The sequence below is a fragment of the Hibiscus syriacus genome, unplaced genomic scaffold (assembly GCF_006381635.1).
Source record: "Hibiscus syriacus cultivar Baekdansim isolate YM2019G1 unplaced genomic scaffold, ASM638163v2 tig00110221_pilon, whole genome shotgun sequence".
Classification (NCBI taxonomy): domain Eukaryota; kingdom Viridiplantae; phylum Streptophyta; class Magnoliopsida; order Malvales; family Malvaceae; genus Hibiscus; species Hibiscus syriacus.
Genome location: NW_024062635.1, coordinates 1,954,650 through 1,982,337, shown reverse-complemented (window position 1 = coordinate 1,982,337; position 27,688 = coordinate 1,954,650). Strand labels below are relative to the sequence as shown.

Here is a 27,688-nt window from a genome sequence, read left to right as displayed (position 1 = left end):
ATAGGCCAGCTGAGAGTAATAATTCACCTGCTCTGGCCAGGCAAGGTGAGGAACGAGAACCTTCTAGAGTGTCTGTACAAGATCAAGATGTCTTCTTCAGGAAGTTGGATGCCATCTTGACACGTTTTCGACCTTTTTCCTCTTCAACTCAGAGAATGAATGTTGTGAAGGAGTTGAAGGGATTAGGAGCTCCAGAATTAAAGGTGAAGCCGAGGAAGGTCCTGTTGCTGCGGACCTTTTGTTCAATGATGTGAAGATCATATTAGATAGACTTCACTATTTTGATGTGGATAAGTTAGATGGAGTGGTCTCCTCGCTTCGTGGGCAAGAGAGAATCTGGTGGACAAATGTTACCCTGAGGATGACTAGTGATCAGGTGACTTGGTCCTTGTTCTTGTAAGAATTTAAACACAAGTATATAGGATATCAATTCATTAAGCAAATGAAACAAGAATTCTTGAACCTGAAGCAAATTAATCGCACTGTGTATGAATATGAATGCAAGTTCAACAAGTTAAGTCGTTTTGTGGCTGAGTTGGTTACAACAGAGAAAAACGCTTGCGAGTGGTTTGTTGAGGGATTGCGCCCAAGGTTAAAGGAGATGTTGATTGTCCTCATTTCAGGAGGTAGTTAATCATGCTAAAGCTCTAGAAAGAGCTCAGAATGAATGGTTCGGGGAGCAGAGAGCCTAATCGTCTAAAAAAACTTGAGCTTCATCAAGTTCTGCACCACCCAAGAGAGGTAGAGATTCTGGTTTTCGATCTCATGCGAGGTCTAAGTTGGTGGCATCTTCTGCTAGAGGATCAAATCAGATGAGAGCTAGACAGACTCAATCAGTAGGGTCTAGTGATGGGAGAGTATAGAAGGGTCAAGTCAGACAATGTCAGATTTGTAGAAGAAACCATAGTGGTATATGCAGAGTAAAATATGGAGCTTGTTTGCGATGTGGTGAAACATGACATTTTATGAGGGATTATCCATTGAGGGCTGGAGAGGCTGCACAGTCGGAACGATTTGCTTCGATGTCTCAGAGAGGACGAAGAAGAGGTAGATGAAGAAGTTAGCCTCAGTCCTCTACTCAACCAGAAGTATGCTCCACTGCTTGAGTGTATAATATCAAGAACAATTAAGATCATGATGATCCAGAGATAATTGTAGTTACTTTTCTACTATATGATAAATCTGTTGTGGTATTGATTGATCCGGGTTCTACATACTCGTATAGTAGTAGTAAATTGGTGAGAGAATTGGGAATTCAATTAGAAGCTACTAGTAGTGATCTGATAATGACAAATCCATTAGGGCACAGTTCCCGGGTTAATAGAGGGTGTCCCATACAGATTCAGGGAATTGAATTCCCTACTAATCTGATGGAATTACCCTTTGACAAATTCGAAGTGATACTAGGAATGGACTGGTTATACTGTTATCAAGCTAATGTTGATTGTAAACTAAAGAGGGTAACATTAATCAGTTCAGAAGGATTGGAAGTTATAGTGTTCAGTGAAAGATGGAATCCATTGATAAATGTTATGTCAGTGATGTCAGCAAAGAAGTTATTGCTATAAGGATGTCAAGGTTTTATTACTAGTGTGATGGATACTAGAGTCAAGAAGAAAGGGTTAGAAGAAATTCCCATAGTTAGAGAATTTTTCGATGTCTTTCCTATAGAGTTGTCAGATCTACTTCCGGATAGAGAAGTAAAATTTTAGATTGACACCGTACAGAATGGCGCCAAAAGAGTTGCAAGAGTTAAATATTCAGTTACAGGAACTGTTGGACAAAGGATTTATTAGACCAAGCGTATCGCCCTGGGGAGCTCCAGTATTATTCGTTAGGAAGAAGAATAGGTCGATGCGTCTCTGCAATGATTATAGGTAGCTCAACAAAGTGACTATCAAGAATATGTATCCTCTCCCTAGAATTGATGATTTGTTTGATCAGTTGAAAGGAGCTTCAGTTTTCTCTAAGATTGATATGCGATCTGCATATCACTAGTTGAAGATTTAGGAGAAAGATATTCTAAAGACGACATTTAGAATGAAGTATGGTCACTACTAGTTTATTGTTTTGCCTTTTGGAGTTACGAATGCACTAGCTACTTTTATGGACCTAATGAATAAAATATTTCAACCTTATTTGGACCAGTTCGTAGTTGTTTTCATCGATGACATATTGGTGTATTCGAAATTGAATGAAGAACATAGTACACACTTGGGGATAGTTTTACAAATTCTAAGAGATAAGAAGTTATACACCAAACTATCCAAATGTGAGTTCTAGTTGAATGAGGTGACATTCCTTGGACATGTAATTGTTGCAGAAGGAATTCGGGTTGATCCTCAGAAAATAAAAGCTATTCTAGAATGTGAGATTCCAAAGAATGTATCTGAAGTTCGAAGTTTTCTGAGACTTGCAGGTTATTATCGAAGGTTTGTTAAGAACTTTTTTTATGATAGCTTTACCTTTAACTAAGTTGATGAGAAAAGATGTGGCATTTACTTGGACTCCTGAATGTCAAGAAAGTTTTGAAAAGTTGAAGAAAATTTTGACATAAGCTCCAGTATTGGTTCAACCTAAATATGGAAAAAACTATATGGTTTATAGCGACGCGTCCCATAATGGCTTGGGATGTGTGTTGATGCAAGAGGGCAAGGTGGTGGCTTATACATCGAGATAATTGAAACCATATGAAAAGAACTATCCAACGCATGATCTGGAGTTGGCTGCAGTAGTGTTTGCTCTTAAGATTTGGCGTCACTACTTATATGATGAGCGTGGCTATTTATATACAAATCATAAGATCTTGAAGTATTTGATGACCCATAAAGTGTTGAATTTAAGGTAGAGGAGATGTGTGGAATTTATAAAAGATTATGTTGTGGTAATTGATTTTCATCCTGGAAAAGCAAACGTGGTGGCGGATGCTTTAAGTCGAAAAATGTTTGCAGCCTTGCGAGCTTTAGATGCCAGGCTGTCATTAAATGGAGATGGTGAAATATATGCGGAATTGACCCATAAGCCATCATGGCTAGATAGAGTTAAGAAATCGCAAACCAAAGATGAAAACTGTTTGAAGAGGTTACAACAAGTAAAGAATGGAGAGCTTAATGATTATGAGATTAAAGCTAATGGGAATTTGTATTACCAAGAAAGATTAGTGATTCCGGATAATGATGAGTTGAAAAATGAATTATAAATAGAAGCTCATTGTAGTCCATTGACGATGCACCCGGGTGGAAATAAGATGTATATGGATCTCAAAATTCAATATTGGTGGCCAGGAATGAAAAGAAGTATTACGGAATTTGTGTCCAAGTGCTTGATTTGTCAGCAAGTCAAAGCTGAGCATCAGGTTCCATCAGGACTATTGCAACCAATGTCTATTCCTCAATGGAAGTGGTATAATGTGACTATGGAATTTGTGACGGGGTTGCCTTTGTCTCCAAACAAAAGAGATTCAATCTGGGTGATCGTGGATAGATTGACTAAATCAGCTCATTTTATTCCAGTAAGAACTAATTTTTCTATGGATAACTATGATGAATTGTACATCAGGGAGATTATTAGATTGCATGGTGTACTAGTTTTAATTATTTCTGATCGAGATCCTAGATTCACATCGAGGTTTTAGAAGACTTTGCATGGAGCATTAGAAAATCGATTTAACTTTAGTACATCATTTCATCCTTAGAAAGATGGAAAATCCGAGTGGACTATCCAAATTTTAGAAGATATGTTGAGAGCCTACTTAATAGAGTTCAAGGGATCGTGGGAAAAATACTTGCCACTTGCCGAATTTGCCTAAAACAATAGCTACCAGTCAAGTATCAAAATGGCTCCCTATAAAGCTCTATATGGGAGGAAATGTCGTACATCTTTGAAATGGTACGAACTTAAGGATCGAGAAGTTCTTGGTCCTGATTTAATTAAGGAAGTAGAAGAGAATGTTCAAGTGATTCAAAATAATCTGAAAGCGGCAACTATTAGACAGAAATCATATGTTGATCTGAAGAGGAAAGAAATTGAGTTTCAAGTTAGAGATAAAGTATTCTTAAAGGTGTCCCCATGGAAGAAGGTGTTGAGGTTTGGACGAAAAGGAAAGCTTAGTCCTCAGTTTATTGGACCTTATGAAATTGTTAAGAGAGTGGGACCAGTGACATACCAACTAGCTTTGCCACATGAAATGGAAAAGATTCATGATGTTTTCCATGTTTCGATGCTTCGAAGATATAGATCTGATCCTTCCCATATTGTGACACCAGAAGAGATAGAAGTTTAGTCTGACTTAACTTATGAGGAAGAACCAGTACAAATATTGGCTCATGAGGTAAAACAATTAAGGAACAAGACTATTCCATTGGTCAAGGTGTTATGGAGAAATCATAAGATAGAGGAAGCAACGTGGGAGCGTGAAGAGGATATGAAAAATCAGTACCCCCATCTTTTTGTGCAATAAAAATTCTAGGATGAATTTTCTTAAGGGGTGATTTGTAATACCAGGTTAGTGACTAAATTGTAAAACTTTAGAATTTATTGACCAAAGTATATAAATTGAATAGTTTAGGGACTTATATGAAAATTTCTATGTAGGATTGAATTGTAAAGAATGATGGATAGAAGGTCAAAATGGTCATTTGACCTAAAGATAAATTAAAATCTAATATGGTGAGGATATATATACACGTGGAGATTGAATGAAAAAGGAAGGAAATATCCAGAGAGCTCTTATTCTTCAGCCGTGAGACACCATAGCAAAGGTGAGTTTCTTATTAGTTAAGTTATTTATTGAATTTAAATTTGGTTTATGTTATTTGGGTAATACTAAAGCTTAAGTAAAGCTTAAATTATCTTAAAATAAAAAGATGAAGAAGTTAGGAATGATTATAGATAAGGGATTTATAAGTGAAATCTTGGAAAAGAGTTGATAAGTAGAATTTGAAACTAAATTTGACTTGTTATCAGTTAAATTAAGAGGTATGAAGGGTTAGAATTGAAATTAGAACATGTTGAAAAATTGGTAGGATTCTTGATTTCAATATATAGGATGGGATTTTGAAGATAAGGATGTGTTAAATGAATAGAAATTAGTTTGAGTATATGTACCTGAGTTAAGAGTAGGATAGAGAATAAAACAGGAAGGAATTGAACTGATATGGATAAATTTTCGGGTTTAAAAAGTGAATTATGGGTTAGGAGTATCAGTAATGCTTCATCCAGTACCGATACTTCAAGAGTAAAAGAGTGATAATTGGTATAGGGGTATCTATACTGGTTGAACAATATCGATACCATAAGCCTGAATTTGTCAAAGGCATTAATGGGGTATCGATATTTGGAAGGTATCGATACTAAGAGTACCGATACCATAAGGTCAGTTTCAGAACCATTTTTGAAATGAGGATTATAGAATGCAATATGGGTATCGATACGCAGTCTTGGTATCGATACCACAGCTAGGAAAGTATTAATACCCTACATGGGGTACCGAAACTACTCCAAGTAGAAAATGAAATTTAACATTTCTTTTAGCCTAAGAAATTAAGGATAAAATTATAATACTTGGAATGTATGATTGTGTAGATATCGAGCACAAGCGAGTTCTGAAACAACCGAAAAGTTAGAATCGATCAATAAAGAGAAATCAAGTCATAGAAGTTATTGAGATCAAGTGAGGCTAAGGTGAGTGCATAGTGTGTAGATCAATGGAAATAAGACTTGTAATAAGTCTATTTCCTATTTTAGTTCATGGTCCAATAGTTATGAACATGTATATAAAATATATGATCATTATAAACCCATGCATGAGTTATATATATTTATATGATTTGATACATGCTATATGATTCATGTGAACATACTCAAATAATATATGTTATATGATATGAGATTAATGGTCATATGTACATGTGATATGTGACAAAAGATAAGAAATATGTGATTGTAAGAGAAATAACAGGAGTACATGAATATGTGGTGAAGTTATGGTTATATGAATGTATGAAATGTAATGATAATGCCCCTGTTATATGATATGAGAGCTATAGGTATAGTTGGCATGCCAAGAGTTGAGGGTTATATAGGTCCTTCAGGACATATACACAGGTCCTTCGGGACATATACATAAGTCCTTCGGGACATATTTCACATTCCACTCAGTGGATCTTTATACTAGCTGTGGTGACAGCATATGTGCACAACCTCAATGTACTCACATACCTTAAGTTCTCAGTACCGTACATGGGCCTATAAAAGATATAAAAGTATTTACATGATTATATGTTAACATGTTATTATTGTTTACAATGATTCACATGTGATATGATGGAACAATGATATGATAGTTATGATGTTGTTTGAATAATTACATGGCATGTTCATACTTATAGGAAATGCATTATTATATTGTTTTATGCCTCACTAAGTCTATGACTTAGCATATAAGTGTTTTACACGTAAGTTTGGAGAAGAAAGAGGACCAGACTTAGGATCTGCAAAGCAATATATCTCCACTCGAAGATCAGATCAAAAGTATTTTACACAGTATGTTTTGTTTATGTAATAAATATTTTTGTTTATGTAATAAATATTTTTGTTTATGTAATAAATATGTTGGCATGTAAACAGAGTCGTAAAGTACGTATGCTCTAATCAATTTTGTAATGTTTTAAACTTACTTATGTAAATTGTTAACTTTATGTTAATGAAAGTTTAAATTTTCTATGATTTTTATGAATTTAACGTTTTGAATAGTCGATATGACACCTCAGATTTGTATCCAGGTCAGGCACGAGTTGGGGGTGTTACAAAATGAATCAGGATCGATTTGCTTCTCTTGTCTTCAAGAAGATCGAATATGAAAATCAAACATTACCAATCATTATTGTATGTTTGAGAATTTGAAAACATCATACTTGAAAGTTTAGAATTTGAGAGAATCTTTGAGAATCCATTTCTCATGTGGGAGCTTGTCTCGCAGCCACTAGATATGGGAATCTGCCTTGACTCGAGTGCCATTTGAACATGTCCCTTCTTGGGACTTTGGATTGGTTGATGACTTCTGCTGGTCATAAATCTTTTAGTTTTCTTGAAAAACCTATAAAATATTCATCTTGAAAGTGCAACGAATCTAAACAAAGAATGCAGTGATGCAATTCATTTATCATTAATCTTTTGAGAAAGTGAAAGAGGTCTTTAAGAAAGACTAAATTAAAATTTTCATGTAAGTGCCCCAGAATAGACAAAGTTAATTTCTAGAGTCTTTTGGAAGACAAGGTTGAGGTTTCTAGGGAAAAGATCTCAAGAAAGACTAAAGTGAACTTTCAAGGACACAAGTCCTAAGAGAGTCAAGATTGAAGACAACATTACAGAAAGATTGACTCCTCTATACGAGAAAATGAAATTGAGGAAATATACTACTAAGAAGTTGACTCCTTTCAGCGAGAAAGTCAAGTTGAGAATGTCATCACTAAAAGATTAACTCCTCTTCGCGAGAAAGTCAAGAAGTCAACACTAAAAGATTGACTCATCTTTATGAGAAATTTAAGGTGGACAACACTAAAATATTGACTCATATTCGTAAGAAAGTCAAGAAGGACAACACTAAAAGATTGATTTCTCTTCACGAGAAAGTTAAGAAGGATAACACTGAAATATTGAGTCCTCTTCACGATAAAATCAAGAATGACAATACTGAGATATTGACTTCTCTTCATGAGGAAGTCAAGAATAACAAAGATCGACTTCTCTTCGTGAGGAAGTCAATAATGACATTGGAAGATTGACTCCTCTTCACGAGGGAGTCAAGTTGAAGCTTCAAGGGAAAAAGACTTTTAGTATGACAAGATTGAGTTTTCTAAGAGACATGCTCTAAGAAGGCCACAATTAAAATTTCTAGGGAAACCAACTTAAGAGAGACAAAAATTTCTCAAAACAGATTTTATAGACATTATTATGTGGAAGATCAATATTTATCATGTGTGTATGAAATGATGTATGATGCAATGACACAAATTCATGTATTATGTATGAATGCATGTTTTCTTGATCTGTGGTAGAGAATGCTACAAGAGCGATATCCATTCTCTTCCTGATTAAGTCATATTCTCTTTTGTTTGCATCACCGTGCACTCTTACAATTCTTGAGTTGTGTCAACTTCTTCTTACCCCCAACAAATTTTTGTCTCTGATAAGATTGCCTTTCTTTGCTTGAACTTGTGTAGAAATCCAATATAGCTTTTATCTTTGGAAAGCGGATTTACCATCTTTGCACACTGTGTATGTGACTATGTCAAACTCGACAAAGATCAACGGGAGAGCAGCGTATGTTCTAATTTGACTCTTAAAACACATCAAATGGAGGGTCTATCCTATTTTTATTTATGTCTCTACATCTAATCGGATCTCAAACAAAGCTATTTATACTACATCATGTCGAGACGTTTAACATTAACCCATTGTTCAACCTTAGTTGGGTCTACTAGTTTCTTGCTGTTAAAATTCTATCGCCCTTTCCGTGAAAAAAAATCTCCACCATTCCTCTCTTTTAACCTCAGGGGTTGTAAAAGACAACCTTCATCTTGGTTAATAGAAACACCACATGATCGTAACATTGGTTCAGCTCCATAATCACTGGTTCATAAAACATTCATCAACTCATTCATAATTTCTTGTAGCTTCTGCCTAGATTTTTCAAACAGGAAAGCTCTTTGCATGGTGTTCATAGCTTTTGTATAGCGTTACAAAGACACCAAAGAACAAAACTCAGTGGGAGGCTTTGGCTTGACAACATTCATGCATGGGAAATCACCTAAATAATGCAACTGTATGTTGTGATGGTGGACAAAATGATCATATATAGTAAACTTCATTGTCCTTGTTTCACCATTTTTACTCTTCACACCTTTCTGTCCCATTGAAAAATACATGTTTGTTCAACTAAATGATTTTGTATTCCTAGATGATATGTGCCTTCAAACAATGCCCCAACATTTATCATTTATTGCTGATATGCCTTCAAAATTGCCCCAATATCTATTATTTCTTAATGATATGGGCTTTAAAAAATACCCTAACATTCCAAGTTGTAAGGCTCATTCTCAACTTTTGTTTGATTTGGATCTTATGATCCCCGCGAAGTCTGGTTTTGGTAATGCCCCAAGGTGGGTATTTATGGCTTCTCCCTATTTGGGAGCCAAAATTCATCATTGACTAGTCACATTCTTGCATTTTTACTATGCACTAGTATATGTAACCCTTCAAATAAGGCGATCATCTGCTTCTCGACAGGTTACCGACAACGTCAAAAGGAAGTGCTACGAGTTCTATCCTTCAGTCCTTATGATCTCTCAGACTATTTTATTCTAGCATCATTTATTCTATTTTTCCAATAGAGGTAGAATGGGCCTCACCTACTTCAAGAACTACTTCAAGGACCTTTTGCATTTGAGATTGTCATGTTTGAAAATATTTTTCTCTCTTCTTTTATTTTAAAAAATTAAAGAATGAAAGAATTTGTAAAGTATTACTCCTTAATTCATGCTCACAATTGAAGTAAATAATGAATATGAGTTCACAAAATATCAAAAGAATCAACAACTTTTTTAATGCTTTCAAAGTTATAGCTCTTCGACAAATGTCAAAATTGATGGGTTAGCTTCAGGTTGGCTTCCTCTTTTCCAAGGTTTTAATCATCGAAGATGCCATTTTTTTCTCGGTCCTTGTGAACATTATAACATGCCCCTCTTTCTTGGCTTGGTATTTTATTCGAACGTGGACAAAATGACGCAACTAGTATATTCAATTACTAGATTTTCTAGAACACTTCTATTTCAGTTCTATGAAATCTTCCATTTGTTCAAGCTTCGCAGACTTCCTTAGCAGAGGTAGTGCAGAGACATCATTCTAAATATAAAATCCTGAGTGCTTGTGTGAGGTCGACTATAACAAGTGTTCCTCAACTCCCTTAGTCTATTTTACTGAAACTCGTTATTAGATAAATTTGATTTAATTTTCCATTATTTAGCTAGTTGAATTCAACTTTATTGTACTTTCCTTTATCGAGCTAGCTGAAGGGTTCATCTCATCATAAAGTCTTCAACTTGACAATTGCAGTGGAGCAAACACCGAACTGCCAAGTACGCGAGCAATTTCATGGTTTGAATGTAATATATTCATAAAGTTTGGGCTTTTAAGTTTCCTCTATAACCAATTGCTTTAGTGGAATAACTCAGCTTTATTGTATAATCTATTATAATAATAAATCTATTAACCTTTTGACTATTCAGATTAGAATTTCTTAATCTCATCAAAAAGAATCTATTATAGTCTATGTGTCTTTGATGGTCAGACAATCCCATATTTAGAGTTCAATTCCCAAACAATTGACTATATTAAATCCATTTACTCCACAATTTCATTTGTGAAGATTGGGATCATCACTGAACATCTTTAACAGAAATGTAGTTTAGTCAATTTTGCAATGTCATACACAAGAGATGCCCCATGTTGTCCGCTCCTATGCTTATCTGAATAACAAGCCTCTTGTTCATTTTCTCATGAGATGATAAGGTTATATTGGTCTCTACAAGAGAATGGTATGGTGTTCGAGTTTGTCTTCTGGGGTAAGGTCAAGGATTACAAATTTGATTTAATGCTCATCATCTTTAAAGTATCACAAATTTAGTTAAACATCCTTAAAAAACTAAGAAAGAACAAAAACAAATTCAAACAAGATGCTGCAAATGGAATAAAGCTCCATGATGAATGAAATGATCCATTCCTAATTAAGATGCCCCTTTACTCATAAGATATATGGGTTGTTGACTGGATCTTCAGGGTTATTACAATCTAATGCCCCATTTACTCATTAAAAGAACCATGCCTTTGAATCGATCAGATTATTATATAACTTGCTCTTTGGTATCTCACAGTTCTTAATGGTATGCCCCAAGCTTCATATCTTTGGCTCTCCAATCTTCTCTAGGCACGAATGTGATGGCCCCAATTTACTTTCAATATTTCTATCACAAGATTCTCCTCGAGTTACCACCAGGATCTCTGATTAATGCATGTTAATATTCAATGTAGATTATGTAATGTATGATGTATAGACGTGAATGTAAGGAGGTAAAATGCACATACGAATGTGAAAATACAGAAATAAGAATGCAAAATGTGCGATGCAAATGCATGTATGCAAAAGGTGTCATTCTAGAGTGACCATCTTAAAACAACTTTCATTGAACACAAAGGCTTCGGTACATTAAATAAACTTTACATATAAGGGATAACTTTAACTCTTAACTTCTCTATCTCTCTCAAAAGCCAAATTAACTTCCACTCATGCTCGGGTGTTGAGTTATCCATCTACTTCAATTCTCTTGCAAAGCCAGCTAAATCAACTAACTTGTGAGCCACATTGCTTGCTTGTATCTGCTTCTTTTATGTTGTCATTTTCTTCTATCTTATGTGACAATTCTCGGAGCAGTAAACAAAGTTGTTCATTTTTCCTCATAAGAAAGTCTTTGTTCTTATGAAGCATCTATAATCCTCATCAATGTCTTATTCTTAGATCTAGTGGCTTTTAGCTCGGTATTATTCTCACTCTGGTGACGCTAGTATAAAGCTTTCATATTGGCTATGAACACATTCAACATATGATTTTCGACTTGGCATATTTCCAAGTCATCTATGGTTGTATTACGTCTTCTTTTCACAATCTGTAAATCATGAGAGGACTTCTTGGCTCGACTTTCATGCATCTTTCTATTCTTTCTCCATTGTTCAACATCGTTTTCCGTTCAGTGATACCTATTGTTTACTCCTCAAGGGACACACTTGAGCTTCATACCTTAGCAATCTTTCTTCCTTATGGATGCCCCTATTGGTATCCTTACCTTTGAACACTTTTGGCTCTAACCTAACAGGAAAATCAGTTACCAAACTAGGTCGACCTTTCATATCGAACTCCATGATCTAAAAGGTGTTGGATTCGATGTTTGAAGGCAGTGAAATTCTCAATGACATGTCTTTAACCTCCTTAAGTCTTCAGGTTTACTTCTCTTGACATTGGGAGCAGACTCTCAAATGACCACGAGTTCTGATTACAATGCTTCTTTTCATCTTTATGAACTTCTACAGTTGCCACCATTTTCTTGGGGTCTCCAGACAACTTGTTAGTGATTGTTCGTGATTTCTCAGACAGACTAGGATTAACTTGCTCTAATGTAGTCCCTTGTGCATTTGACATCGCATGATTATTTTCATCGAGCTCTTTATTTTCTTTTGCAATAGTCTCTTTTCCTTTGGCCAAAGTAGTTATTCTATCCATCATCTTGGACATTTGCTCTCTCATCTCTCTTATCTCCTCTTGTTCTACGTCAGACACACGATCCTCATACGTATAGCTCTCCATTATCCTCGGAGTTTCCTCAAGATGTCATTCATTAGCTGTGTTATAGTTTACTTTATCATGAAAACCTTTGTCTATCATGAAAACTTTTTACTCTGATGACCACTCACAAATCAACACCTTTGAAAAAATTTTAAGATCATGCGATGCAAGCAGAAAGAAAAGTAACACAAAAAATAAGTTAGTACAAATAAGATAACAAAGTGACAAGAATTATTATAAAAACAATAATAACAAAATAAATATATCAATAAGCTAATGTAAAACAAGAATGCAAATGCAAATGCACAAGGTGTTAACTCCAAAAGTGACCACCATAGAACAATCTTCATCAGACCATAAGATTTCCTTATACTAGACAAACAAACTTCATTTTCTTCATTTATTGCGATAGTTGGATCTCTAAACCTCTATTTCTATGGGATTAATCGCGAGGAAAGCGACCTTGATATCTCATGAAGGGTCTTTTCATTCTTAACTCAACTAGAATTTGACTATTTGATACCCTCTCGATCTTTGTTTAATGAGAGTCTTTGATCTATCTTTGAGCTTTTCTCTCATCTATTAACTTTGTTTGTAAGTCATCACTCTTATGGATTTGACTATCTAGTTATGGAACTCTTATGTCGATTTGAAAACCTTCTAATTTGGTTCACCATTTGCGAATTAACACAATATTTGGTTATGATGTGAAAATGCAAATGAAAACATAGGACAAATAAAAATCAAATAAAACAAAAGAAATTTTTAGTACCACTTAACCAAAAAGCAGAATAAATATTTGCGAAAGGAAAAGATCCTACCCAACATGGTATCTACCCTAACATGCTTTTATAGTAGTTCTATTGAGACATGTTTTCTACCCCATGATTTATTTAACATATAAATCCTAACCTCATGCCATCTAATTCGCACATTTCTTTTAAAAAAATGAACCTAACCGCATACTCTTCTATTTCTCATTTTTTTTGCAAAATAAATAAATAAATTTGAGGAAAAGGTTAGAGTGAGTTTTCCCTTTGTGACTTTTGAAGAACCATAGACCTAATTTCGGTACAAAACAAATTAAGTTCTGGTAATACTAAAAGGGTCATCCAATTGTCCTTTGTTGGTGCCCCATTGGGCCTGCCAAGCCCTCAATCCTCACCCATTATAGGCTTAAACGGATCAACTTCAATTCGAGAGGATGCACTTCCCTATGTCCATGCGAGGAAACTCAATGTTTCGCTCGTAAACACAAGGCATATGTACCCAAGAGGTTAGTTGCTAAAGCCCCTGCGGAGAAAAATAATTTTTCTCACGTAAGCATAGCGTTCACCCCTACCCAACGGGATAGAGCATAGTTAGAAGACTCTTAATACCCGAATGGTTATAGCGCGAGTGGAGGGAAATTCACAATCCTTTTCCTCGATCAAAAAACAAGCAAACTTAAAAATATGTCAGAAATTTGAAACAATGGAAATCACACATTAGTACCACTAATAAATAAATAAAAGATGTATGACACAATGCAAACAAAACATGTGGATCAAAATTTAAATATCATTCAAATTTACAATTTTCAACTAAAAAGAGGATGTATAATTGATTACGACATGACTCCCTAATGTCCTCAGTGGAGTCGCCAAGCTGTCGGAACGATCCTTAAGCTTTTTAGGGCTATGGCGAGGATCGATCCAACTTAATTTTGGAAACAATTGGTTTTTTTAAGTAAATACATAAATAAAAAAATTTGGAGTCGTTATCGACCTTTGGGTTAGGTAGGTCGAATACCTAAAAATACCTTTTAAAATAATTTTAAGAAAAATAATTTTAAAAGATAAAAAATGATATGCGTTTAACCAGAATTTCATTTTGAAAAGGGTTCGGGAGTCGATTACGTGTAGGGAAGGATTAGCATTCCCATAACGCTCGAAATCGGTATCTAAGCGATTATACATCATCTAAATATTGAAATTGGCAAATTTGATTAACATTTAAATTATGATCATTTTTTAGAAAAATATCAGGCGTATTATTTTTTGCGAACAATTCTCGAAAAAATGTCTTCCTTGTCAGTTAAGGGGCATTTCCACGAATTCCCCATATAAAATAATATTGCCCAGGTTTTTAGATAAAATACATACATTAAATATATTAAAACAAAAATTCATTTGAAAATAAAATATATTATTTTGTTCGAACAATTCTTGGAAACACATTCCTTGTTAGTTAAGGCGAGTTTCTATAAATTCCTCGAGTAAAATAACATTTGAAAATATTACAATTAGCAACAAATTAACAAAAATGTAAATGATGGATCAAAATAATAAAGCTGGTGACTTTAGGGATTAAATAATAAAACCATCAAGAAATAAAGGCAACCATTGAAAATATTTCACAATCCAAGCACTACAATCGTAAATACACCATCTTTAATCATTCAAGACCAAAATGGAAATTACTAAAGTAAGGCACTCAAATTAAAATATTTCTAAAAAATAAGACTACAAGTGAAATGGGACTAAAATGAAATAAAAATAAATACATTATCCAAATCATAAACCATCAGTGACTAAAATGCATAAATTGAAAATATTGTATCTAAATTATAATTAAATAATAATCAGAATACAAACAGTGGCTAAAATGAGTAAAAATAAAAATCAGTGAATAAATTTGAATAACCTAAAATAATAATAAAATGACTAAATTAAAACAAATAAAAATTATAGCACAAAATTAAAGAAATAAACTAAATAGAGGACTAGTGACCGAAATGGAAAACACAAATGAAATAGAGGGACCTAGAAGAAAATAAATAAAAAAGTTAGTGCTGAGAAATAAAAAGGTAAAATCACTAAATCAGTCCCTAAATATTTAAAAAAATTAAACAGTCATTATGCATGACCAAAATGAAAAACATGCCTAAACATAAAGGGACTAAACAACAATTAAACCAAAAATATATAACATGAATCATAAATGGGTAAATTACAAAAACAATCCCTATAGGTAACCATTTTACAAAAGCACGCCAAACTTAAGGGGACCTAAGTGTAATTTCCCCTAATGTTTTCTATAAATATCAACTTTTCTTTTTTTAATTCAATTTTCATTTTTTAAATATTTTTAAAGAGGGGAGACCCCTCTCTCTAGAAATCCGGTCGATTGCCGGTGACATACCTTCGTTGGCCGCCGTCTCCGCCGCCACTGCCGGTGGCCGTTGGCCACCATGACTTTCACCTTGGCCTCCTCGTCTCCGATCTAGGGTCGGTTTCGCGAGAATCGACTCCGATATCCACGAATCTAGCCTAAACTGTTTGGTTTTCCTCTCTTCGATCTGTTGTCGTCCGCCGTTGGATTGTTACCATTTTAGAGTATGTTGCTCACCATCCGCTCCTCCACGTCTTCACCGTTCGGATCCTCGATCGGAGTCTCCTAACTCCGGCGATGAACCTTAGCCGAAGGTATATAAACTCACTTCCTTTCTTCTTCTTTTTTCTTTTTTTCCTTTTTCGATTACCTTTGCGTGGCTAAAAAATATATTTCGAACGAAAAACCATTACTCTAAAAATTTTCTTTTATTGCTTTACTCCAAAGAAAAGATGGTGGAGTTCCCTTCTTTTACAAGAGTCGAAACCCCTATCGCTTACATTAATCCTAGAAACTAAGAACCCCTGCTTTTTTTCAAAACCGAGACCCTCTGTCATTTTTCAAAACCGATACCGTCTCAAAATGTTTGGTTCCCAGGACCCCCTCTACTCCAAACCAAAAAAATCCTCCTCATATAATATGTTGTTTACATCCTATTACATCAAAATAGAAATTGATTGACTGTTGATTGTTGCGTGCTTCAGAGGTCCTGGATGGTGGCAGAAGTAGCTGGTGGCATGTTGTAGTGGTTTCATGTGGGCATGGCAGTGGGTGAAATCCTAACCTGGTCGGGTCGGGTTGTCATTGTAATCGGGTTCTGCCGTGGGTGTAAATTGGGCCTGGTTGGGCTTGTTGGGCCTTGATTTTGGGCTTGAATATTTTTTGGGCTCGATTGAGCATATTTGTAATTTGGGGCCCAGTTTCAGATTTGTTGTAATGGCATGCAAAGATAATAAACATATACATTAATAATAATAATAATTAAATAATAATAATATTATTAATAATAATAAAATAAAGACGGGTCCGGGAGAAAACGAATATCGACATAAGCGTTAATAGTTGATCGATTAACAATTTTCATCTAAAAAGGGGATCATTCTAACAAAAATGAAACGTTCATGAGTTAAAATACTAAAAAAGAAAAAGAAAAAGGGCCCAATCTTAAAGGTAATTTTGACATTATCTTTTCTGAAAAATATATGAAGGCCTCAGGAACTATTAAACCTACAAGTATTTCCTTCTAGATTACCTATTGAAGTTTTTATATTTAAATTAAATATTTGAGGATATTTATTCAAGTATTTTAATATTCGTGTTCCTCTTATATATTAAATTTATCCTCTTTTTCTCCCGATAAACATGAAATTTCAGTTGATATATATTACACACCCAAAAAGTTATCTCCTTTATTCTCCTTTTCGTTCTCGTTAATTCCCTTATTAAAAAAAGATATTTTTTTAATAGAGTTTCATCATCTTTATTCAATTATAAAAATCTAAAAATATTACGTTAATCTTAGGACACTAATTTCACGATTATATCAATAAGGTTTAAACTATTTTAAGATAATAATTTTGTAATAATATAATAATCATATTAATATTTTATTTTCTCTGAAATTTATTATTATTATTGATATATTTTTTAATAATTTTAAATAATTAAAAGATAATATTTGTTAAAAAAATAATCATTTATATTTTTAATGTCTTTGTTTTAGAACAATTTAGTATTTTACCAACATACGTTTCTATTGGAAATTTCCATGCTTTAGAAAGGTTGAAAAATTATGCTAATAACGTCGATTGTTGAGGAAATACAACGGGATTATTAAATAAAAAAAAACTTCAGGAAAGAACCTTCCAACAAAATTAATTAGAAAAATATCTCTTAAACTATCTACGTAAAATGAAAAGCGATGTTAGAGCTCGTGTTTTATGAAAATCGAATTTTTTGCATTTATTATATTATTTATCCAAAAAATAAATAAAATTATCTGAAAAGTTGATAAAAACACGAAATCTAACCTCATTTTTACATAATCCAAAATTATTTTATGGGTACAATTTAAGGATATCTTTCTAATTAATGATGTTTGAGTTATTTTTTAATAAAATAATAAATGAGGGTTTCTATTTAATAATGCTAAATACAATACTCTCAAATATTTTTAAAATGTCTAATAACGATCTTGGTGATTTGACAAAAAATATTTTCTCACTCTATTTTTCAATTATAAAAGATATTTGTTTAATATTATTTTTATGTTAAGAAATATTTTTTTATTAATCTCAACTGAATTTTATTAATAAAAATGAAAAAAAAATCAAAATTATGATGTATCTAAAGATAAAATTGGAGACAATAGTTATTAAAAATTCGTACATAAAATTAAAATATTAAATTCAAAGATAAGAAGAGAATGAAACATTTCAAACATTAAAACAATTCAGTAACATTCATAAAACTCATTTCTCTGTCGAACGAGACGCTTTACGGTGTAATAAAGGAGTAGCGAGCGACCCAAATAATTTGGCAGACTACTTCGCTACACAATTTTGACTATCGACAAGCCAACCAGAAAACAAATGTTGTGAGGATATTTGTGGAAGCACCAACACGACTGCTGAAGTATGCGAAAAACTTACAAAAAATCTTAAGAACGTGCCACAAAACAGAGAAAAAACGTATCACAAGAGTAAATAAAAATGTCACAAGAACAAAGATTTTTATTTAAAAGTGAAAAAACTCAAGAAAAAAATAAATATATAATATGAAAAAAATAAAAAAAATAATAATCACTGACGGTCGATAATTAACATTAAGATTAAAGTCACCACTGATTAAACAAAAAATAAATGAAATAAAAGAAGACGGTATAAGAATATTAAAAGAAAAAATTAGGTAAAAAAAGAAAAAGGAAAAACTTTTTTGGTCGAAAACTATGTTAAGAAATACTTTTAAAGCTTTCCAATTAACGATAAACACTCCTTTAGTCATAATATATTATGGGGTAATTCTGATGTCAGTGTGTTTCGATATATTATCTCAGATTTATATCATTATTTTTTAAATATATTATATATTATAAATATATTATATATATATATATTTCTATTAAATTTTTTTAAACATATTTTAAATTAGAAAATTTAAAATATTTAAATTAGAAAATTCATATAATTTTTAACCTCTATTTTTCTTTAATTTCTGTCCAACTTATTTCAGTTTGTTTTTAACATTATTTTAGACATACTACCTTCCCAAGCGATTTTCCCGATAAATCATCATATACGTTTTTATTTCTCTGTCAGACACCGTTCAGACTATATTTTCCGATCTAACTCCCTTTATAGAAAGACGCGCCTCCTGTACCGTGCTTTACGCGTAAAGCGCGCACATGCAACGCGCCTTGTTAAACTTGTAAAAAAATTCAAGTGTTAATTTAGTAAATATTTTTAAACTGATGCCAAATATTTAATTAATTTATGTTAAGATGATATTTGTATAAAAACACCAACTTTAACTATTTATTTTTTTGTGATATTATTTTTAACCACAATTAATAATGTTTATTACTTTTAAAATTAATTGTTTAAAAATATGAAAATATTAAAATAAATTTTTAATTACAATTAAGAGATCAAATGAGTTATTATTTATTTTTTTAAAAAATAAATAAAAATGCAATAAAAATGAATTAAAAATGAATAAAATTCAATAAAAATTTAATGTAAAGCTAAAAAATATCACCACTTTATTTAAAATATTTTTTCTAATATTAATTTTAAAAAATATTAAATAAATATTAAATTTTAATTTTATTAAAAATGAATAAACATTATTAATTGTTGTTAAAAAATAAAAATTAATGAATAATAATTCATTTAATCCCTCAATTGTAATTAAAAGTTTATTTTAATATTATTTATATTTTTAATAAATTAATTTTAAAATACTCTATTCTCAAGACCTATAGTCAAGTTTATGATTGTTAATCAGTCGTAGGTGTGGAAATATACATGAATCGAATGAAAATTCGATCGTACAAAGTCAATAACTCAAAATTGTCTAATTGCTGTCTAAATATCAACTCAATTGTACCACGAATAAACATCCGATCAAAGAGTTAATTTTTTTTGCTCAATATTCACAAAAACTGTTTTGTCTCATCATTTTCTCATGCGTATGAACTCCTTTCTTTTTATAACATTCATGCAAAAGAATATACATATTGCGTAATTTAATGCAAAAATAAAATTTGTCGAGTTATAAAATAATTTACAAAAGAATATTTAAAAGTATTTTAAAATATGAATAATTTTATGAAAATTTTATAACTAGTATTTCTTTTACAAAATGATGACGATGATAATAAATAATTTATAATTTTAAAAAATTATAAATTTCATATATTTTTAAAAATTTTATTGACTTTTAAAATTAATTGTTTAAAAATATAAAAAATATTAAAATAAACTTTTAATTACAATTGACTTTTGCAATAAAAATCACTTTACTTTTGATTTTTCTGTGTGCACGTGGGCAACTATATTCAACATAAAAGAATTAAGAAATGAAAGAACTCATACGCGGGAGAAAATGATGAGACAAAACAGTTTTTGTGAAGATTGAGCAGAAAAGATCAACTCTTTAATCGAATGTTTATTCGTGGTATAATTGAGTTGATATTTAGATAGCATTTAGACAATTTTGAATTATTGACTTTGTACGACCAAATTTTCATTCGATTTCTGTAGCTTTCCACACCTACGACTGTTTAACAATCATAAACTTAACTAAAATAAACTTTTAATTACAATTGAGGAATCAAATGAATTATTATTCATTAATTATTATTTTTTAACAAAAGTTAATAATATTTATTCATTTTTAATAAAATTAAAATTTAATATTTATTTAATATTTTTTAAAATTAATATTAGAAAGAATATTTTAAATAAAGAGGTGATATTTTTTAACTTTACATTATATTTTTATTGAATTTTATTCATTTTTAATTTATTTTTATTGTATATTTATTTATTTTTTAAAAAATAAATAATAATTCATTTGATATCTCAATTGTAATTAAAAATTTATTTTAATATTTTTAAACGATTAATTTTAAAAGTAAATAAAGATTATTAACTCTGGTTAAAAATAATATCATAAAAAAATAAATAAATAAAGTTGACGTTTTTATACAAATATTATCTTAATAAAAATTAATTACATATTAAACACTAATTTAAAATATTTATAAAATTAACATCCATATTTTTTACACGTTTAACAAGACGCGTTGTAGGGAACGAGCCTTACACACGTGACACCAGATCTGTATAAAACACGATACAGTAACATGCATTCTTACAAAAAAAAAATATTAAATCAAAAAATATAATCTAAACAATCACTATTACAGGAATGATTTTCCCCCTCTCTCTCTATAATTTTTGCGCAGATAGCTCTCTCTCTCTCTCTAGCCAACAAAATCTCTTACTATAAACAATCACTATTATATATATATATATATATATATATATATATATATATATATATCTTTTCGACCCTCAGTTAAAGGGTGTGATTTTGTTTTTGTTTTTGTGTTTGGGAGGTGAGAAGTATCAAAGGAAGAGCGTCGGGAGGGACTACAGGAAAGGTTGTTTCTTTCTACTTTGCTTGCACGGTTTAAAGGGACAGAGAGGAATAAGATTAAATAGTCAGGGAAGCAGATAATATATATACATATATATTACGTAAAAGAAATAGACAATGTCGGCTTACAGAGAAAAAGATCCCCGTATTCATGGCATCCAATCCAGGATTCGTGTTGTCCCCAATTTCCCCAAACCAGGTTACTCTATTTCTTCTTCCCTTTTGTTGCCTTGAAGAAAATGGTTTCTTCGTCTCTTTATTCCATCATGTAATCTGTTTTTGTTCTTGTTTATTATCAATTAATGTCACGAAAATGTTAAACAATGGATTATGGTTTAAAAATCAGATTATTTTGGGCCCTAGGAATCATGCAAACTACCATGAAGATTGAAGCTATATAGATAATTGTTGCGGCTTTTCTACCCAATTCAAGTTGGGAACTTGTCATTTTTAAACTAAATTAGTTCCGGGTTTTTGTTTGTTAATGTAAGATTGTGAATTCGGTATTTTTATGGTGGAAATGGCAGGCATTATGTTTCAAGATATAACTACCCTTTTACTGGATCCTAAAGCATTTAAAGACACTGTTGATTTGTTCGTTGAAAGATACAGAGGGAAGAACATTTCAGTCGTTGCAGGTAAAACGAGAGTGAAGATAAGGGAGGAAAAAAACCATTCATTTTTGGGTTATTATTATACTTTTTTATCCGTGAAAGGTCCATATATTTTTAAGAATTTTTTATGGCTCTTTGATCTGCATCAATGTGGTAGGGTCCATGCTTATACGAGAAAGTAAGCTCCTGTTGAAACAGGAGTGAAAAAAGATATGCCCTTTCAAGTTGCCTAAATTTCTGGTTGTCTTTTTGAATGCTCTTTAACTGATTTTGGAATGGAAATGACTGTTTTTTCTATTTTATAGAATTTCTGGGAACAAGATAGAATTTTATGTTAGTAGATACGAATTTATAAAATTCTTGGGGGCAATAATAAATTATTAATAGAAAATGTAAATAAAACAATCTTAAATAATCGATAATTTGAAATTTTAAGGGGCAACAGTCCTCAGCCACCCTTTTTCCATCCCTGTTCATATCACGTTTGACTAACACCTTTCGCTAGTGGGGTGAGCCACTGACTGCTCCCTCCATCTCTTTCTTTCCCACACACATTCCTGTTGTGGCCATGTGCTTGGATCCTACTTGGCTTTGTTGGTGGTGGTTGATGGATTTCCCCACCTTCCATGAGGTGGACTGGATGATGTAAATTCCGACCCACACCCCTTAATTTTGAAGCTTAATTATAGAACCCTGATGTAGTTATCTGCTTTGATACTGCTGAATGATTGATGCCATTTTTATATGATGCATTTGTTGTTTTCTATACCTCTTGAGTTTAATATGAAGTTACTCAAAAACTACTTTTGTTTCTTCCGTTTCCCTTTCATTAACCATTAGCTGACGAATCTTTTGGAGCTACTGAATGAGATGCGGGGGAGATTGATGGTTTGTCAAACCATTAGCAGTTGTAGCTCAACTTTTGTTGATTGATTAGTATCTACATTTCTGAATGAAATGATTATTTGCTGTCTGTTTTTAGTATTCATTGTCACTTTGACAAACTAATAGGAAGTTAAGAAGGTTTAATGATCTTATCATTGATAGGGGTGCGTTGTCATTATTTTTTATTTTTAAATGAAAAAAATTATTTAAGAATCTATTATTTATGTGCTTTTTCTTATTTCACGTGCATTAGAGTTTGTCTCCTTGTGTGCTAATGTAGACTGAGGTTGTCTTGTTGTTTTTATGAACTTTTATGCTGCCTTCTATGGGAAGTTGCAGTGTCTCGCTTATGAGATATGGACATCTTATCATAATTCTGGTTAACATTATCCAGTTGGTTTAGGTTAAACTCCTAGGGCTTTGATTATCATCAACGAACAGTGGAGTTTGTCGTACCTGATTGCCATGGGAATAGAATCTGTTTTTCATTTGACTGAAATCTGATTTAATTCTGCAATAAACTGTTAATCAACTTGCAGTTCTTGTGTCCATGACAAAACATTGGTTCTGCATGTGCTAGATTCTGTTAGAGCGGCTTTCTTTACTGATCCCATATAAGATTTTTATGGTTGTACATCAACTGAAACTCAACAACAAAGTCTGTCATGTGGCGGCATTGACTGTATTTTTGCATCTTTTGGTTATAAGTTTGTTCCAGATCACATGTACCTGAGTTATAAAGTCACGTGGAAGTAAATTCATGCTAGCCTTAGACTGAAATGACACTACTACTTTCTATCAGTTGTGGTATAGTAGATGACAAACATCGAGTAGTGTACTGGATGGCTTGTCATTGTATGGTTAATGTTTTAGATTTCTTAGAGGTCAAGGGGAAGCTAGTTTTTATTGAAGCAGAGTGTGAATGGTGGATGAATTTGGAGCAATGCTTGTGTTTCAATTTGTTTTGTGTCATTTGGAAAATTTCTGCATTCACTCGTCTTTTTCCCATTTGTGTATCTTTGCTTTATGGATGATAATAAAAAAGTTTGAATCACAGGTATAGAAGCTCGGGGTTTTATCTTTGGTCCTCCCATTGCGCTGGAAATCGGAGCGAAGTTTGTCCCCTTGAGAAAACCGAAGAAGTTGCCTGGTAATACTTGTTATTCTGCAACATTGTCCTAGTGCTCAGCTATGCACAAGTTGGCGAAATTCTTTTATAATTTCCTTATAAAATATATGGCAGGCTAGTGTTATTAGAATTTATCCTGCTATCTGTGATATAGCAGAGAATCCTGTTAATACAGCAGCTCAATTCGCTTTATATATATAATCATTGTCATAGAGGATTAATGGTTGCAATTGCTTAATAGCCAGGGTGATTACTTGTGCATGTTTGTTACCTTCGGATCTATTCAATTCTTGAGGCTGACTTGTATGTTTGTGTTTGTTTTTCTTCTTTTAAATGTGCAATGGTGTTAGGTAAAGTTATATCGGAAGAGTATGAACTGGAATACGGAAGGGATTGTCTTGAGATGCATCTCGGAGCTGTTGAACCTGGAGACCGGGCCTTGGTTGTTGATGACTTGATAGCAACTGGAGGCACTCTTTGTGCTGCTATGAAATTACTCGGTAAGCTTATGAGCTCTTCAGACAAACAAGAAGTTGTTATCAATTTAAAACCTGTACCTTGTCCGTATGAAACTAGCAGATTAGTTGACATTTTGTTTGAGTCATGTTGCAATTAGATTTTGTTAGGAAATAAAACTATCTATGATATCTTTGCCATTGGTTATTATCTTGTCAAAGATGTCTTTTCTTGGTTATTGAAATCTTACTATGAATGTGTATCTTCAGAACGAGTCGGGGCCGATGTAGTTGAATGCACATGTGTTATAGAATTACCTGATCTGAAGGTGTGTATTTTATTTCTGAATGCACTCGACAATTGATGGAAGACGAGAAGCCTTGCCTTTCCTATTAATTCTTACGTACTAACCATATAAATTTGGTGTATGTTGTAGGGTCGAGAACGGTTGAATGGGAAGGCGTTATACGTACTTGTGGAGTCCCATTGATCATGGCTGATGATACGGTTTGTACATTAGAGCTCCATGGATAATAGCTGTGGAATCTATTGTAGAAAATCAGAACTGAACTTTCATTAGTGAAGTTTGAGGGAGAAAGGTAAGACCATGTTTTTGGGTTTCAAGATTGTAGATTTGTTGTTGCTGTCGAGAAAGAGTTGAACATCGCACTCGTTGATTTGCATTATTCCTCAACAAGGCTGCAGGCAAATTAATGAACGCTTTGAGATAACTTGAGCAGCAAATAATAATGCAAAGTTGGTTGCTTCATTCCTTAATCTGAGGGGCAGATACAGCCCAAGTGCCCTATCAATTGCTATGATTAGGTGACTGAAGACAGCATTATAGTATTTGGTCGGATGTATGAATGCATTCAAATACATAAATAAACTCGAATCATGAACATAATATATGATAATCCCAAAGCCATGATGATTCAACATTGTAAAACAACTGCAACCACAAGGGAGGAGATTTGGGTTATAGTTCCGTTGATGACATTGGCCACTGAACGGTTCCAATACTCAAATATTTTATCAATTTAATTAATAAATTAACATAAAATAATATAACAGTTAATAAAATTAATATAATAATAATTAGTAAATTTGATTCTCAATTTTACATTATTTTAATCTACTTCTAATTCTGGAAAACAACATTTAATATTCAAATATTTTATCAATTTAGCCATTTTTATATTCTTAAAATAACATTTTAATAGAAAAATATTTTCCTATTTTATTTCATTCTTCATCACCATCTGTTTCTCTGGACTTAAATGCAAAAGTTGACTATTTTACCACATCAGTCACCAGATGAATAGTTTAGTACAGGGTCCCCGAGCTCTTATGTTTGGATCCAACCTTTGTTTTCAAAATTTGCAGTAAAATTCACAGAACATCACTTTCGGCTGTCGGATTGTCTTACATGTATTATGCCATTCCCTAGGGGAAAAAATTAGAAGTGAGGGTGAAGGGTGAATCGAACTCGAAAATGATAATCCCAACTTCAACAAGCATCACCTAAATGGCATCATATTCAATCCTTTAGGTCTGTAATCCACCAATGACAAATACTTTCAATTCAAAGTCCATTTAAACACAACAAACGCCAACCGTTAAATTGGGTTAATTAATGACAATTTAAGTAGAAAAAGAGTGGATAAATTAGCATTTATCAACCCAATTTTCTCCCTTTTTCTTCTAATAATAATCCCACACGGAAAGGGAAGAAAAAAAATGTGTTGATAAATGCAACAAAGACGATGCACTTACCCTCATAAAAAACAACATTTAAAAGGGAATTTAAAAAAAAAAACTACTTTTACAATTTATAGAGAATAAGAAAGCAAGGCAACACTGCACGCGGATCAAACACGACCAACTCGCCGTTGTCTCCACTCACTGAGTCATACCCGGCTCGCCCTTCCACCAACGGCTCGTACCCGAAACCCATTCGCTTCGAGACCCGACCAGCGATAACACGGCAAACCAACATCGCCTTCCTCCCCCTCCCACCTCCCGCGCTATCGTGGGCGCCGCCGCTACATGAGTAAGTGCAGACGACGTCACCTTTCCTGCCGGAAAATAGCCACTTGTCGTTCATTCCACAGTTCCCCGAAGTGGGACCCAAGCAATGGAAGCTCATTACCTCGTTACCGTCCGCGACGCACCTCGCATTTTCCTCGTCGGCAGAAGCCGGACCACCCGAGCCCGAGCCGGACCGAGTTTTGACCGTCTCTCGATAATCCTCAAACCCGCTCACCGTCCTCGGTCCATTTTGAACTTTGAAAACCATCTCGATCTGACCCGTGACAGCCTTGGGGCTCCAACTCGTATGAAAAATAATTTCCACCACGTTCCTCGAAGGGTGACCCTCTGGCAGTTCCGTCAGCGCCGGCAGGACAGGGTCAGGGTCCCTAAGGGGTTGGGCAGGGAGAGAAGCACTCCGGCACGGTCGAGGCGGAGGGATATTCAACTCGGACCTGGACTTACTGCTGGACCTCGAATGCTGTTTCGGGTTGGGCTTGGGGTTCGATTTCTTGGGTTTTTTCTTGACAGTTTCGATGACGTCCTTGATACTTTGAGAACTCCGTGCACAACTGGTGCTGGGAATCAAATGCTTGGGGCTGGGGCGGTAAACATCTTCATAAGCTCTCGACTTGCATTGCAAAGATTTGACCCACCCGCTTGCCATTCTCGGACTCCTTTTTTAGCCAAAGAATCTGAAAAGTATCAGTCTTTTTTTGACGAACAATTTGTTTTCAGTTCGATTTGGAGTTGTTGTTGGGAGCTTTCATCTTTTGTTGTTTTGTTTCGGAATAGTTGAGGTTCTGGGAGTGAGAGGAAAAGGGATTAATTGAGTTGTGTCGTGGAGGGGGATATGAAAACGGAACGACGACAATTTCCTTCAGAGATAAAAGGTTATAAACCACGTGGATTCTGTCTTACAATTTGTTTGCTTTGGCTATGTAAACAAATTTCCATTAATGAAGAAAGCTAGGTCACATTGGAAACCAACTATTTTTCTTTGTTATTTTTTCTTCTTCTGGGAAAAAAATTCGTTACTTTATTTTTATGGTACAAGTACTTTGGGTAAACTATATCACAGGTCATTCAATTATCCATAAAATTACAAATGAGTCACCATTTCTTAACAATTATAAACAAGTCACTTAATTGATTATAGCAATAAGATCATATCTCATCATGTTAATTGTCGGTGTATACTATATGATCGTTGAACCTAAAATTTTACCATAAGAATTCACATTGATCTCCTGTTTAATTCATTATATTAGATTATTGGGTTAACTGCACAGATGATCACTTATGTTTGTGTTTTGTCCACTTTTGGTCATTGATTTTAAAAAATATAAGATGTGGCCACTT

At 33.2% G+C, this 27,688-nt stretch overlaps 2 protein-coding genes across 2 annotated transcripts; one reads left to right on the top strand and one right to left on the bottom strand.

Moving 5' to 3' along the window:
• Positions 1 to 9,922: 9,922 nt before the first annotated feature.
• Positions 9,923 to 24,810, top strand: LOC120114313 (adenine phosphoribosyltransferase 4-like). Its single transcript, XM_039135269.1, has 7 exons — positions 9,923 to 9,934; positions 21,320 to 21,410; positions 21,739 to 21,849; positions 23,768 to 23,860; positions 24,190 to 24,339; positions 24,565 to 24,623; positions 24,732 to 24,810. Exons 2-7 carry the CDS (start codon positions 21,329 to 21,331, stop codon positions 24,783 to 24,785), a joined length of 549 nt encoding a protein of 182 aa, XP_038991200.1. The 5' UTR covers positions 9,923 to 9,934; positions 21,320 to 21,328; the 3' UTR covers positions 24,786 to 24,810.
• A 1,203-nt stretch (positions 24,811 to 26,013) lies between these two features.
• Positions 26,014 to 27,282, bottom strand: LOC120114256. Its single transcript, XM_039135224.1, has one exon. It carries the CDS (start codon positions 26,991 to 26,993, stop codon positions 26,121 to 26,123), a length of 873 nt encoding a protein of 290 aa, XP_038991155.1. The 5' UTR covers positions 26,994 to 27,282; the 3' UTR covers positions 26,014 to 26,120.
• Between the last annotated feature and the right edge of the window lie 406 nt (positions 27,283 to 27,688).

What these genes read in the sequence shown, in the direction of transcription:
- LOC120114256 (XM_039135224.1), bottom strand. Translation starts at nt 26,993, where the DNA reads ATGGCAAGCGGGTGGGTCAAATCTTTGCAATGCAAGTCGAGAGCTTAT.
- LOC120114313 (XM_039135269.1), top strand. Translation starts at nt 21,329, where the DNA reads ATGTCGGCTTACAGAGAAAAAGATCCCCGTATTCATGGCATCCAATCC. An exon ending in TGCTGCTATGAAATTACTCG is followed by an intron (nt 24,340 to 24,564) that starts GTAAGCTTATGA and finishes GTGTATCTTCAG; the next exon opens with AACGAGTCGGGGCCGATGTA. An exon ending in TAGAATTACCTGATCTGAAG is followed by an intron (nt 24,624 to 24,731) that starts GTGTGTATTTTA and finishes TGTATGTTGTAG; the next exon opens with GGTCGAGAACGGTTGAATGG.